General features: G+C 46.6%; 1 protein-coding gene across 4 annotated transcripts in view; it reads right to left on the bottom strand.

Annotated features, from left to right (window-relative positions):
- Positions 1-16,223, bottom strand: part of USP6NL (USP6 N-terminal like) — a 172,499-nt gene that overhangs the window by 11,135 nt on the left and 145,141 nt on the right. For all 4 annotated transcript variants that reach the window (XM_019543714.1, XM_019543715.1, XM_019543717.1 and 1 more), the window contains one exon: positions 12,186-12,338. In XM_019543714.1, the coding sequence (XP_019399259.1) occupies positions 12,186-12,338 (153 nt within the window). The remainder of the gene's footprint in view (positions 1-12,185; positions 12,339-16,223) is intronic.

Genomic DNA, 16,223 nt, shown 5'->3' with positions numbered 1-16,223 from the left:
TTTTTGACTGTCTAACTCCCAATTTAGTCACTAATTGCTTTTTTCTTTTTTTTTTTGTCTGAACGAGCCTTTCTGATTATAACTACAATGCGTTTTGTACCACTAATTCTATACTTCTTCAGAACATTCTAAATGAGATTAAGAACAATAGCCAACACAGCCGGCTGGATCATAGCTTCATTTATAGAGGAAAAAATATGCAAACTCAAGACCTTCAAGCAATAAATAAAGATGATTAAATCATGCAGAACCAATACCTAGAACTGCTAAAAACAACACCATTCCATACACTTACATCCTTTAATTAAGCACTAAGAAACAGTCACATCACACAAGAAAAAAAAAAAAAAGACAGGAAAAGTATTTTGGTTTAGCTGGTTAACAACTGAAGTGCAGTTCAAGGGGGGAAAAAAAAGATAAAAGATAGCTACGTGTTTTTTCTCCAAACATATAAGTGAAAAATCCCAAATTCCTCTGAAAGAAAACACAGCAGAAAAGTACACATATAAAATCAGAAATAAGAAAGTAGCTGCTGAGTGACATAATTTTGTTGGTTTATCTGTCGGCATCATAAGCCCTACTTCCCTGGCTACCATTTACAGCAGGCATCAGACATTCTTTGACAGATGATCAGTAAAGTTATATTGCATCCACTGCCACACATTTCATTGAAAAAAATATTAAATTGAAGACTAAAATCTAGGGAAAAAAATCGCTCTCGATTAGTTTTGCTGCACACAGCAGAAACTGATATGTGGATTCAACTAAAGTGGATGAGCGTCAAAGCTGGGGTTATTGAATATATAGTAAAATGACTGAAATATCTAAGTGGACAAAGAAAAATTCTGAATCACGTCAACATTTTTTTTGTATTACCATCAATGTAGATGTAAAAAATTCTCAGCTACTTTAAACTAGCGTAAACATTGCAAGGGATTCACAGGTGTAAGGAACTGGAAGATTTAATAAATGTCCGAGAGCTATTTTTTGGTCACTTTGTGCTTTTTGGATCAAAATGGAGTGGGAGTATGCTGTAGGAGTGGACTGCAGAATTCTCCACTTTGAATTTTGCCCTGGCTGTTCAGTTTAGGACCGTAGGTTCAGGATCCCTTTTTCTGCCCCTACGGTTGTGTTTTAAGCAGCAGCAGGTCCTCTGGAAGAACACTTATTTTATTATTGGTTCTATGACTTCCCTTGGTAAGTGAGAAATGACTCTCATCAGCTGTAGGCATTTCAAAGGATTTTTTTGACACTAACCAAAGAAGGAATCTGTGTTAAGACTTTTTTTTGGAACTCATAGCATTCCGCAGTGCTATCCCTGCCATCACCCACTGATCTAAGACGACCCATAGTTCAACTGCAGGGGTCCGGGATTTTAAGGAGTTTGGAGACAGGCATCATGCAGATGTTGAGAGACAGGGAACACTGGCAGATTTGACAAGCTGTTTGACAAGAGGGTCTTGCTTTTCTGGTCAGGGTCATATCAATCACCACATATGTTGCCAGAAAGGAATTTTTTCCTTAAATTAGATTGGCACAGACTGTGAAGGTGGTTTACCTCGCTCTGTAGCATGGAGCAAGGCACTTTTCCTAGTAACTTTGGAATAGGTATTAACAAACTACTTCCCAAGCATTGCAGAAGCATGACACTGCTCTTATCTCCCCTGGTTTCATCTATGGCATGTCGTGAAGCAGGGGCAGCAGGCTGAAATAACATGGCTCAGTACAAGGTGAGCTGGTGCTTCCAACCCAGCCACCACTATGCCTGCTTCTCCCCACCACACTATTGCCACCGCATGAGTGACTTAGCTGTCACCAACAGACACAAAACTGCCCTGCTGCTGAAATGGCCTGGGCTTTGCAACCCAGATGAAATCACTTAGGTGGGCCAGATCCAGTTTGTGGGCTGCTGGATGCCAATCCCTTCTGTAGGTTGTTCTTGATGTTCCAGGTATTGTGCCCCATGCCTTGTAGTTGTGTGAAGGCTTGAAATGGTCATTTGGGAGATTCCTTGGGTAAATGATTGCTTGCAAGTACAGGGACTAGACTGAATGACCCAGGAGGGCCTGAGTACTATAGTCCTCAAATATTCCTAATTTGGACAAGAGTATCCTGACAAATGTTCTGTATTACCTGGGTAGGGTCATGGTACTGCAAATGGAATGATATGGTTAGCTTCTGGAATATAGCTGTTCAGGTAAAAAAAATTAAGTGTTTCATCTGATTACATGAAGCAAAATATTCAACAAAGAGGGCGGGAAATCAAATACTTACGTCATTCCTCCCTGCCCCGCTCCCAATTCTGTGTTGGATTCCCCACAAGAAACAGGCCAGAGAAAGCTCTACCAGGAAGACTTTTGCATTACTTTAATGCTGTGCAAAGTTAATACCTCTTTTGATATTCTACCAGTCTGTCCAACTAGTACAAGAAAATCTAAACACCCGAACAGAGATTGCCAGATGGAGAATTCCACCAAGCTTAATTAGCTCTCCGCTATTCTCAGATGCCTGATACAACCCTCTGATGGCATCTTCTATGTTTTTATGTTCTTTAGAAATGATTTTTACGTCACAGTAATTAAAGGTGTTATGACTGCTCAGTACAAGAACCTAAAGGAAGCAGCACTCCCTTCCAATTTCAGTTGAAAAACTGCGATTTTTCCCAGATTGCAGTGTGCATGCATGTGTTTTGCTACATGGCATATAATGGTATGACAAGTTTATATAAAAAGAAGGAACAAAAAAAGAGCTAGAGATCATGTGGGAAGCAAAACCCAACAGGCAGGCGTGTAAGCAAGGTTAAATGTCTAGGGAACGCTGAGAGCCTGTAGAAAAATATTACTGCCTGAAGATAACAATTAGAAAAACTAAAATGAGCAGAGTGAAAAAAAAATAAAGGCTTGTGAAATTCATACGAAGAACAAATGAGGAATCAGACTCACTCAACTAAAGATAACAGCAGATAAATAGATAAATCTACCAACTTTCCCAAGATTATGATAAAGGTATTTTATATACATTTTGTGAAAAGTTGAGCAGCAGTCCAACTTCCCCCAGCAAAAATATACCATATGCACAGAGACTCTCTCAGGCTACTGAGAAATATATATATTGAAAAGAAAGGTCTTCTCCCCCAATCTAGCACTAAGATATATTTTGGGTTGTTCTTGGTAATCCTCCTGAATGCAGCAGTGGAATGCATGCCAAAAATAATCATTTTATTCACATCAGTGTTGATTTAGATATCTAAATACACAAGTCTCAAACCACATTAAAGATTTTGGCTCAGAGTCATACCATGAAGTACAGCTCTCCAAAATGTCTCCTGACAGAGATGCATGACTAGAAACAATTCCTTTTAAATACCAAGCCCACTATGTATTCCTTCTTCTCTTTTTTGCGGCAGCCCTCCTCCACATCTCAACCGCTTACAGAACAGACTTGCTCCATCCCAAGTGAGTCTCCAATTTGATACTTCACTTCCGTTTCTCTACTAAAGGGCAAACCTGGGTCTACCCTCGCAAACCCCAGTCTGCTTTTTAAAGTGATGCCCTGGAAGGTTTGGATCAAGTGATGTTCGAATTAAGTACATTTGGATCTAAAAAGCAAGAGCTCCTACTACCCGAATTAAAAATCCCAGGGTGCATAGTTAATAGTGGATTGAGTCAGCTAGGTTTGTGTGCGCTAACAACTTGCAAAGAGTTGGAGCCACAATGGATTAAGAAGCAGAAAGATTACCCATTTTGTATTATCACAAGGAAATACAGCCTAGGCAGACATCTTTCCATTAGCATCATTCCTTCTAAAGAAGAAAATAATCCAGGGGAAAAGTGCCCCCTACTGGGACACACATCTGATGGAAAATCACCCTTAGCTCCCTACTGCTCCCCTGCAGCAGGAGGAAACTGGTATCGAGGAGAAAAGATCTGTCAAAAGCTAGTTCTTGTTTTCCTGAGCTGCAAGACAGACACAAACCACTGTCACTACAGGCCTACGATACTCACTGAAACTGCGAGAGAAAAAAATAACAAGTGTGCACACAAATTACTGCTGTGCTGTGAACCTGGGCTTCAAGGTGTGGAGGAGGTTAAGGGGGCTCCCAAAAAGGAGTTGTTAGCTTCTCAGTACTGGGCGCTCTTCTGGTTCTGCCAGTGCTCAGTGGCTGGGCAAGCAGAGAGGGCCCTTAATTAAACCCGGAAATGTGAATAGTGATGGGCTAGGATTACAGTGTAAGAGTACACTGTGATATGCCTGCCTCCAGTAACCCAATGAGAGCAGAGTCTCCCAATATCTTGAGGAGGGGTGTTGTGCCAGAAAGCTTGCAAAGAACTTTTTCTAACTATTTAGTTGGTCTAATAAAAGATATTGCAGAGAACCTGGCTTGCCTATGTCCTTAGACCAACACAGCTATAACCAACAACCCAGTAACCCACTAACTTCCCCATCTAACCTACAGCTGCCTCCATCACCCTATCATTAAATGAGTTACAGCAGAGGTATCTAACTTACCTGGCCCTGTGAGCTAGATGAGGGGTGCGGGGCTCACCTGCACCAGAGCCAGCACATGGGGCTGATCTAGCACAGACACCCCCTGCAGTACAAACCCCAGACCAGCCCTGTGTGTCATGTGCTGGCTCTGGTCACACACGAAGCCAGCACAGGGTACACGCTGCATGAAATGTCCATGCCAGACCGGGCCTACACGCTGGTTCTGGTGCATGGAGCCAATCTGTGGGCCTGAGCTGGTCTGGCCTTGAAGCCAGTGCACAGAGCCAGTCCAGCATGGGGACTGCATGCAGCACATGCCCCAGACCACCATCATGTGCTGCATTCATCACCCACAGCACCACAGGTCCAGCCCCACACACATGCAGTACACACGAGACCTAGTTCCTTGCGTCACATGCAAGATGTGGCACATGCAGGCCACAGCCCCACATGGTGGAATTCAGGAGTGGCCCCGAACTATTGGAAGAGGGCTAACGTGGCTTCCATCTTTAACAAAGGAAAGAGGAACAACCCTGCTAACTATAGACCAGTCAGCCTGACTTCCGTCCTGGGAAAAAATCTTCCAAAACGTTGCCAAAGCGGCCATAACCACAAGCCCGCAACTGGTTGGGTACTGAGAAACAACCAGCATGGCTTTGTCGAGGAAAAGTCATACCTAACAAACCTGGTGTCCTTTTATGACTAGGTAACTAACCAGCTGGACATGGGACAGGAGGTGGATGTCATCTACCTAGAACTCAGCAAGGCCTTTGATACTGTTTCCCATGAAATCCTCTCAGTTAAGTTGAAGAGTATTGGCCTAGAACAGGCTACAGTGAGGTGGGTTGGGAACTGGCTCACCAGCTGATCCCAACGAGTGACAGGGTGGCCTCATCCTGGATGGCTGTCCCCAGTGGTGTCCCCCAGGGATCAGTGCTTGGGCCCGTGCTCTTTAACATCCTTATCAATGACATGGATGAGGAAGTGAAAAGAGCAAGGATTAAGTTTGCGGATGATACCAAACTGTGAGGACAAGTGGACATGTCCAAGGATATGACAAAGATCCAGGATGACCTTGACAAGCTGGTCCTATGAGCTGAACGCAAGCAGATGAGGTTCAATAGGAACGAGTGCCAGGTCCTTCATCTGGGTAGGAAGACCCCTCACCATATCTATACAATGGGTGGTGGGGTCCACTGGCTGGCACTGAAAGGGATGTGGGGGTGACAACTGACCAGAGGATGAATATGAGCCACCAGTGATGAAATCGCCAATAGAGCAAACAGAACTCTGGTGTACATCTGGTGTACACCAACAGATCCAGAGAGGTGCGCCTCCCCCTCTATGCGGCACTGGTCAGGCCGCAGCTGGAGTACTGCGTCCAGTTCTGGGCACCGCACTTCAAGAAGGATGTGGACAAGCTCAAAAGGGTGCAGAGAAGGGTCACCCACATGATAAATGGCCTGGGAGGTAGGCCTTATGAGGGACTTCGGGATCTGGGTTTGTTCAGCCCCCTACAAATATGTCAAGGGAGAACACTAGGATCTGGGAGAGCAACTTTTTCAGAAAAGCATCCCCTGGGAGGATGAGGACCAATGGGCACAAGCTAGTCAAGGAAAAGTTTAGGATAGACATATGGAAAAACATATTTTCCGTATGGGTAACTAGAATCTGGAACCTACTTCCAGAAGAGGTGGGGCAGTCGCCATCCCTGGAGGTGTTCAAGAGGAGGATGAACAAACACCTCATTGAGCTTCTTTGAGCCCAGCTACCTCTCCTGCCCATGGTAAGAGACAGACTTGATGATCTTACAGGTCCCTTTCGGTCCTTCTATGATTCTATGATTAAGGTGCATGGAGTCAGCGCAAGACCCACAGGCTGGATCATAGGGCTCCATAGGCTATATCTTTTGACACCCATGAGTCACAGAAATATAAGATCCTTATTCTCCACCAGCACCTTTGTAGGAACGTCCCATTCACACTTCTCAGAACACCCTATTTCTAGCAGGGTTTCTCCCTTGCCTTATTATACCAGAGATACCAATGCAGTGGCACTGAAGAACAGATGGTGGTAAGACAAGATGAAGGAGATTCAACATCTTGCTGACATCCACAATATGCATGGTTTTTCCAATGCCAAAGCCATCTACAGTCTGAGCACTCAGGGACAAACACCCCTTGAGACCTAAGGATGGAGGATACTCGACGTTTCAGTTCCTGATTCAATCTGGAGATTTGGTGGCCAAATCTCCGAATCGAATTGGGAAACCAATAAAAAGGTCTGAATCGATTTGAAGCCTCCAAATTGATTCAGAAAAGGTTCAGAGAGATTCAAAGATTTGTGCAGTCCCCACTTGCCACCTTAGGGAGCTGGATCCAGACTCCATGCCGGTAAGCAGGGGGTGGGGAGGAGGGGCTGGAGGGGACCACAGGGGACCCTTGCCAGGCCCCATCTCCTGCTTGCTCCCCCAGCCCCCACTTGTTCCCCCAACCTCGTCAATGGCTACCCCGAGGGGTAGACAGAAGACAAGTTCAACTGTGGAAATTACAGAGGGATCACCTTAGTATCCACCACAGGAAAGATCACTGCAGGAACCCTCCTGAACTGTTTACTTCCACTTGCTGAAGAGCTCCTCCTGGAATCTCAATGTGGGTATAGGGCATCCAGAGGCACAACTGACATGATCTTCACAACTCACCAACTGCATGAAAAATGCCAGCAACAGCACATACCTCTTTATATAGCCTTCTCTGACCTCACAATAGCCTTTGACCGTCAACTGAGAAAAGCTGCGGAAGATCGTTTTGAAGTACAGATGCCCACCAAAATTCATCACCATTCTTTGCCTGTTCCATGACAGAATGCGACCAGTGGTCCTCAGTAACAGATCTACCACAGACCCCTTTGAGGTGAAGATGGGAGTTAAGCAAGGCTGCGTCATCGCTCCAACACTCTTCTTGATATTCCTTCCCACAGTGCTACATCTGACCACCAACAAGCTTCCAGTCAGAGTGGAGTTAAACTACTGAATGGATGGTAAACGGTTTAATCTCAGCCAGTTCTGAGCCAAAACCAAGACCACCCCAACCTCAATCACCAAGCTCCAGTATGCGATGATGTTGTAGCCTGTGCTGACTCAGAAGTAGACTTTCAGGCAATCACCAACATCTTTACCAAGACGTACAAGAAAATGGAATTGTTGCTTAACATTTTTTAGAAGACTAAGGTCCTTTCATCAACAAGCTCTTAATGAGCTGTCCCCAACTCTGGTAATTCAGATTCACAGTGAAACTCTGGAGAGTATTTCCTGTACCTTGGAAGCCATCTCTCTCAGAAGGCTGATATTGATGAAGAAATCCAACATCACCTCAGATGTGCAAGTGCTGCCTTCAGATGCCTGAGGAAATGGGTGTTTGAAGATCATGACATCCAATCCAATACCAAGGTCATGGTTTATCACACGGTTGTGATCCCCATCTAACTGTATGGACCCGAGACGTGGACACCTTAGGAGGCACTTCAAGTCACTTGGAGAAGTACCATCAGCGCTGCCTAAGGAAGATCCTTAGAAACCAGCGGGAAGATAGATGCGCCAACATTAGAGCCCTCTTGTAAACAAATGCCACAAGCACTGAAACAATGATCATCCAACATCAACTGTGCTGGGCCAGCCATATCATTCACATGTCCAAATCCAGACTCCCAAAGAAAGTTTTATTCTCCCAGCTCAGTCAAGGCTTACGCTTAAGAGGAGGGCAGAGAAAGCACTTGAAGGACATCCAAGGCCAACTTGAAAAAAAGCGTTATAAACATTGTGGCAGAATGCCCTCCCAGCATCTCCCCAGACCCTTCTATTAGGTTTTTCCTTGCTATTGTTTTCATACCTGTCTATCACTCCCACTGCTAAGCAACCAGCTCTGCCTACAGGACCTGGACAGGTAAATTCCTGAGGGAGGGGGAACCTGCTCCATTGTTCAATTTCCTGCCTCTGCAGGTCGTGTGACTAGTTCTCCAAGCTGTCTGTCAACCTGGTTGCCTGGGTTACCCTAGCCCCTATCATTTGGGCGCTTACCTCCTGGCAAGGGGGCAGGGGCCGAAACCATCAGGTGACCAGTATTGCTTTTAAACTGATTGGTCAGCATCAGAAACACCTGCCTGATTGGACCTGGAATGTTAGGTCACTTGAAAGCACCAGGCATTAGCCAATGGGGCTGCTTCTGGTGGGAACTTAGTGATGAGGTCATGACAAGGATATATAGGGTCCCCTCTTCCTGGCAGGGGAGAGCCATTTTGGGAAACCATGGAATAAGCTCATGGCTTCTGGGGCTCTGCTGGACTCCAGATGAGCAGAGAGCACCATTTTGGACAGCATGGGAACAACTGACCAGACAGAGAAAAGGAGATCTCTCCCTCTCTCCCTTGAAACTGGGCCCACATTTAACTGCCGGCATCCAGAGGTGGGTGTGGGGAGCTGTGTGTGCGTGGGTATGGGGGCTTGTGGGGACATATGTGTGTGGGTATGGTATTGTGGGTATGGGAACCACGTGATGCAGAGTGGCCAGCAAGCAGGCAGAGAAGTGTGGGGAGCAGAAGCAAGCAGGTGTATGGGAACACAGGGCCTGCACCAATGTCCCAGGGCCAGTGCCGGCAGGACCCAGAGTGGGGCAGTAGGAGCATGGGGCGCAGGCTGCCAGGGGTCTATGGCAGTGGTTCCCAACCTTTTCATACTGTGGACCTGCAAACTATCAGATTTACATCTTTAAATTTAATTTACATGTTTCAATTTAATTTCTGTGGCAGGGCAGGGTTGCGAGGATCAGACTGGGTTGGGCCACAGGGGGACTCTGCAGGGGAGGAGAATGTGCAGGCGATGGCCCAAGGGACCCAGCTAGGGCTGCCTAGAAAAAGGGGCTCTACTGCCTTTCCTAGGAGCAAGTAGCAGAGCTACCTACCCGTACTCTGCCCCAGGCATTTCCTCTGCCCTGCTCGGCTAGGCATGGCCATGGCGGCAGGAGCAGGACAGGGTACAGAGCCAGCTGTCTCCCTCCCAGAGCTGCCCCACCACCCGCACGTGACTGCTGGTGGCAGAAGCCACAAGCTGGCAGCCAACTTACCGGACCACAGCCCTGTGGTTGGGAATCCCTGGTCTATGGAGCTGGGCTGGACTATGCCAGCAGAGAGAGAGAAGGGAGCTGGCCAGGCTCCATAGACCCCCTCTGAGCCAGGACCCCACACTCCTGCCACTCCACTCTGGGCCCCGCAACAAACACTGCCTGGCAGCAGCTAGAGGGACCACTTTCCTCTGCCTCAAGCAGCAGTTTGAGCCCTGTCCACAGGCTGTCCTGCCTGTGCCTGCTCTCTGTTGCCACTGCTGCCCCACAGAGAGGCAGTGATGCGATGGAGCGGCAGAACAGACCCCACATGGGCTCCAGGAAGTTACAACAGGGAGCTCTGGCCATGGGGAGAAGGAGGGCTGATTTTGCCCCATGCTGAGCAGCAGTTTCTGCCCCCACCACCACTGCTCAGCCTAGACAGGCAAGCACAGGACACGCAGGGTCAGGGCTCCTCACACTTGCCCCTGCCTGTACTGTGGGGCTGGGAGTAAGCGGGCACAGAGAAGCCAGTGGCAGCCAGACGGAAGTGCAGGGCCCACGTAGGTGTCCCAGGGCCTGCGCCAGCATGGTCCAGAGCAGGGCGTCAGGAGCACGGGGTCCCAGCCAGCAGGGGCTCTATGGAGCCAAGCTAGCTCCCCTCTCCCCCTACTGGCACAGCCCAGCCCATCTCTATAGACCCTGCTAGCCCGCACCCAGCACTCCTGCCACCCCGCTCTGGGCCCCACCGGCGCTGGCCCTGGGACACTGGTGTGTGCCCTGCACTCCTGCACACCCGGTCGCTTCCACTCCCTCCTGCTCCCACCACTGTTTTCCCCACTTTCCTGCCCACCCCTTCTTACCTGAATTTCCCACTCCAGTGCAGGGAGGCAAGAACTGCCCCACGGTCCCAAGCCAGAAGCCCCTGCTAGGCAGGGGCTTCCAGCCAGCGGGCCTTGCTACTTCCGGAGCCTGCCATGGCTTTCCTTGGGTCCTGCTTCCCCTGGTTCCTGTTATCTTTGATAGGCAGCCAGGGGCAGATAAATATTCATTTTCTAAATTTTTTAAGGGGTCTGTGGGCTGGATAGAACAGCCTGGTGGGCTAGATCCAGCCCACATGCCGTATTTTGCCCACCCCAATGTAGAGGCTATGTAGACCAGCATTAGAAGAGAAGACAACACACTTTGCCAGAGAACACAGTAAGATAGGAATAGCAGAACTCAGGAATTGTGAGTTCACTTGAGACTTGAGAGTACCACAGGCCCTCCTACCTCATCCAATTCAACTTGTTGCTCTACCCACTCCTCTGTGATCAGATGACCAAAAAAATGGAGCTGGAAGTGCCTGGACAAGAAGATTTGGAGCTATCTGTCAAGTGAACGGGATGCAGCACTAAGCATGGACAAGGAGATAGGAGAGAACAGAATGTCTGTTCACGGTAACTGTGACAGTGTGGGAAGAATGAGTACAGGGGAACAGATGTGATGAGAAGCCAGGACTTTGGCAGAAAACTGAAACAAAAGCAAAGGAGAGTGAAGGCTGGGACAAGAAGCTGGGAAGTGCACTGTAGAAGGCAACTAGGTCAGCAACAATCAACCTCCTGAGCAGGAGCAGCTGAGCCTGAACCCGAGCCTGCCGACTAGTTCCAAGGCTACTCTTAAGGAGGTCTTGCAGCAGCTGGCACCTGGTGTCTGCATCAGGCCTCAGCCTGCAAGTAGTTCTCATCCATGTGACTTCCCTGGTGCCTGTTCCTGCATTCTTGTCTGTGCACCCAGCCCCTGAACTTGAAGAACCCAGTTTGGCCTTGGCTTGCTTCCCAACATTCGCTTCTGGTAACCCTCTGGCTTGGCACACGAACCCCAGTTTGATCTCAGCTCATCTCCAGACATCTGCTTCTGGTATCCCCCTGGCTCAGCAAGTGAACCATGGTTTCACCTCTGCTTCCGGTAAACTGTCTGGTGTGGCATGTGAACCCTGGTCTGACCTTAGCTTGCCCCCCAACTATGGATGCTGGTAACAACCTCTGGCTACAACCACTAGGCCTCATGCCTCCATGTATCCCAACACAGAAGCACTAGGATCTGACTAGGAGTCAGGGTGGAAGGAAGAGTGCTCCATAATCCATTTTCTAAATATCTCAGAGAATAATAACTACCTGTCTTGCTACTGCAGAGATTAAAAATTATGGGAAGGAAAGGAAGCAGCGAATTATTCAAGACCAGGAAGGCCTATTGGTTATCAAGTATTCAACAGATGGATTTATTTAAAGAAAGCTAGTTCATAGAGTCTTCTTGCTTATACATATCTCCTTCTAAAAACCTTAAATTAATAAAGAAAGTTGACTCAGTTATCTAAATTTTTAGTGATAAGCATTTTCCCAAAACAGAGAATTAGGACTAACCATTTAAAAAAGAAAAAAGTTAAATCATAGCATAAATTCTATTTTTTAACCCAAAAGTATCTTTAAAATGGTAAGCACTTTACAGCAATGAATAAACAAATATATTAGTGACATACAACTAACACTTAAAATAAAGAGCTATACCATAATTGTAACACAGTTCTTAGTGTACAGATCAACATATCTAGAGGAAGTTTCTTACCAGCAGCTGGTAGGTCTAACTTTGCTCGTTTCAGTTCTGACATCGAATTTTGAAGCTGCTCTATTACAACGTCATCTTCACAGAAGAAGTCCTTGGCTAGCGTGTCCTGAAGAAATTCTACAAGTTCTTCCATTTGTAATTTCATCAGATGTTCTAGATAATAACAAAATATTATGATGAACAAAAAAGTGTTTTAAAGGTATCATTCAAATACAAGTCAAGACCACTACAAGGGTGATTTTTTTTTAGTTTCTTTAACAGTTTCAAAACTGAAACATTTCTATAAATGACAAAGAACACAGGGATGACAGAACATTTTCAAAGTACACAAACTGCACATGCTCATCGACCCTATAAACGTTTTCTCATTTTTACAGTAACTGCCTCCCCAGCACAGTGTCTCCCAAACTTGAAAGGTGATATCTCTTCAGAAAACTGAAAGCAATAGTACCATCCTTCAGTCTCCCTGCTTTTATGTTACAGATCTACAAATTTTCACCTGCATTTATAAATTTTCCAGCTCCTGTCCTTCCCCTGGAACATGAAGATATAGGTCTTCATAACCTACCTCTCAGAAGAGAAATTAAGCTGTTTAAAATTTTGATACTTAAGCTACTGTCATTCATAACTAAGATAACATTCACAGGAAAGAAAGCAAGAGTTTACAAGGATTACTAGAATCTTTTTTAATTTTTATTATTACTTTTTTTAAGAACATGGAAAAAGTTTTCATTAACCTCATTCTAGGAAAAAAAAGAACTGTTTATGACTAACATTTTCCAAAGAATTCAGCCTGAAAAGCATCCCAACATGGAAAATCTCAGTCAAAACTGTTACAGCTTGGAGCCAATAAAAAGGAACGGAATACAGATTTTTGTAATAAAACGTCAGGCAGCTTTAATAACTGGCAGTGCTACCAGTCCTCCCCATAGAAATATTAAGGAAGAAATATTGTTGAACTGAGGTTTAGGGGGCATGAAGACTGATATGGAATCACAGGGACCAACCTTGTACTAATCAAGTCCCAATGTACCAACAGTGACTGCCATCACACTTCAGAAGGCAGACAAAGTTCTTTGGGTGAATATATCAGACCAACTTAAACAGTTGGGGGGAAAAATTTTGGAAAAATGTTTTTCCAACTATTTAAATTGGTCAAATAAAAGATATCATATTCACACGAAGAACCTTGTCTGCCTATGTCCTGAGACCAACATGGCTACAACCTACACCCCTGTAACACTTCAGGAGGTGATGTGATGAACAATTACAGCATAAGTGGCCCATAAGAGAAATTTCTTAGAGACCCTTGGCAGTTAAAAGTAGATTAAGTAACAAACCACCAAGATCTATGTACCTACAGAAGCTGGGAATATATGATTTTGGAGAGTAGGGGGATCTAAAAGAGAAAGCAACAGTCCTAAACAATTGTGTTACTGAAAAATGCCAAGATGCTTTTTCAGGCATTTTACCTCCTTTTCAACAGTAACAAAAACTGAGAATCCTTCAATATTATAAAATCAGGGTCTACACAGGCATAGTGGGGAAAGGGAGAGAAGGGACTGAAAGATACTGTTAATATGAGTTGTTGGTAAGAGGGGAAAAAGCTTTTTGGGAGATGGAATGAGGAGGGGATCCAAGCAGTGTAATGAAGCTTAAAAATGAAGTTACACAACATAAAATTAATGAACCATATTGTAATAACATTAGGCCACTAGGCCGCGTGCACAATAGGTATTGGTGTACTTCTCTGGTGGCTGAAGATGCATGTCATGGTTTTGCTGTTGTCTCTCTTTGTCCCCCAACAGCACATTTATGCAGACCCTGCTGCGGCTAAGTGCCATATTAACCTACAGTGAGAAACTGGATGCTATGAGGAAACTATCATATCGGTTTGCTCAAACGGAAATCAGTTTTATAACTGAATTTCTCTGAAAACTACATGTCACACAGTTGTTTTCCACTGCTTACAGAAAGCGGAGATATTGATTTCTTTTAAAATACAACCAGAACAGGGCAGTTGCATGCAAAGCCTGCCTGCCGTACCACTTTACATGCAGTAAGTGACACTCAGGATGCGTCTAAACTGCAGACAAAGAACTGTTTACACAGCAGTCTAATGCAGACATCCAAGCTAGCTCTAAAGCAGCTAAGTCATGTACCACTAACAATCAAGATGGATCAACAGAATACAACAAGACACAAGATAAATGCGTCTTTGGCCGTCTTAAGCCACTGTGGACATATTTACATTACACTGTACTAACCGAATCTACAAGTGAAGACTCAGAGTTAAAAGGAAAATTACAAAGAAAATGGGTTTCATGGCAGATACAGGGAAAGACCAGCCTAAAGTGCGGATGCTCCTCCAAAAACTAAAATCAAGTACAAGGGGTGTGTACCCTGCTATTAGAGGCATGATTACAAGCGTTGGCAGGCAAACCTATATCGTGATGGCGGCACACACGTCACTGGTACTTCACCTAGCTAACATCTGCTGCAAAGATGAGATGGCACAGACCTACGCATGCACAAGTCCATTGCAAGTGCTTCTGAAAGAATGTAACTAGGAAAAGCAAAGAACACAAAGGGTTCAACCTGAACAAATTAGCCCTTTCATAATCTGTCAGACCACTGTATTTCAGTTATCCAAACCATGAACCTACAGTGCTCCTTTCCTACCATTTCTAGAGGCCAGATTATTTATTAACACCGTTTAAATATTATTATTACTATTCAAATATACGGGGAGCAATTTAGTCTGTTGAACAAGGTGCTGGCTCACTGGTAAGTCACTTAATCTTTTCTGGAGGAACTGCCAAATACATAAAAGTAATCTGCTTTTAAGTTGTGCCATGCAGCTGGAAACACTCATCACCATATCCTCACAGAACCACGATTTCAGCAACAGACGTGCAGCATGATCTACAACAGGGTCGGGCAAAATTAGAGATGCACCAATACATTAGTCCCATATCAGATCAGCACTAAAAAAAGAAAAATTGACTGTATCGGCAATCAGCTTTTTTTGACTGATGTGGCCAATAAATGTCATGTGCATGTATGCAGCCACAGCACAGAACACCGGCGGCCAGGAGCACAGCCCAGCAGCATGGAGAACAGCTGGGTCCAGCTGATAAGCCTGTTGTGGGAAAAGAGGCATGGGGGGGCCGGGGGCCAGACTGAGGCCCCAGCAGTGAGGGAGGGAGTGGGGCAAGGGCAGATGCTGCCCAGCCTGGGGAGGGCATAGGACTGAGCTGCACGCAGGGAGAGGGGGCAGCTCCTGCCACTGCGCACACCCCAGGGGGAGGCATGGGGAGCATGTCCCCCCAAATCTCTGTGTGGGGCAAGGGCAGGCTGCCACTATGGGCTGGGGCCCCTAGATGAGCCTCTCATGGCTGTGTCCTATGCCATGCCCTGCCCCAGTTGGGCAGCACCTGCCCATGCCCCACTCCCCCCTCCCTGCAGCAGCAGCAGGCGGGGTGCTCAGGGAACAGGTGCCCGGCAAGAAGCATCTCCGACCAGCGCTGCACATCACAGCGAGGGGTGCACCCTCTTCCAGGTCATCTGTATCGCCAGCACTCCCTGCCACTCGCACACAGCCACTGTGCTCACCAGACACGGGAGGGAAGCCCCAGGCACTGGAGCCACCTGTCTTCCCACCCAGGGCCGTACAGCAGGGAAGAGAAGCCCCAGGCAAGGGAAGGCAGCTGCTCCGGTGTCTGGGGCTTCCCTCCCGTGCCCAGAGAGTGTGGGGGCTGCGCATGAGTGGCAGGGACCACTGGCAATACAGACAGCCTGGGGAAAGCTGCACCCCTTGTCGCAACATGCAGCACTGGCCAGAGCCTCGCCGGGGCACCTGTCCCTTGAGCACTCCACCTGCTATTGCTGAGCCATGGGGGAAGTGTGGGGGTCCCCATACACCCCCTCACCCTCCCTCATACCCCACAAACCCACCCCCTGCCTCCACAGCCCCCTACATACACACAACCCCCAACATACTGTATGCCCCCCAGACATAGCAACACCCTTTCACAA

Source organism: Crocodylus porosus, unplaced genomic scaffold (assembly GCF_001723895.1).
Source record: "Crocodylus porosus isolate Cpor-Errol unplaced genomic scaffold, CroPor_comp1, whole genome shotgun sequence".
Taxonomy (NCBI): domain Eukaryota; kingdom Metazoa; phylum Chordata; order Crocodylia; family Crocodylidae; genus Crocodylus; species Crocodylus porosus.
Note: the sequence above shows the minus strand (reverse complement) of the source record. Positions and strands in the feature narration are given on the sequence as shown.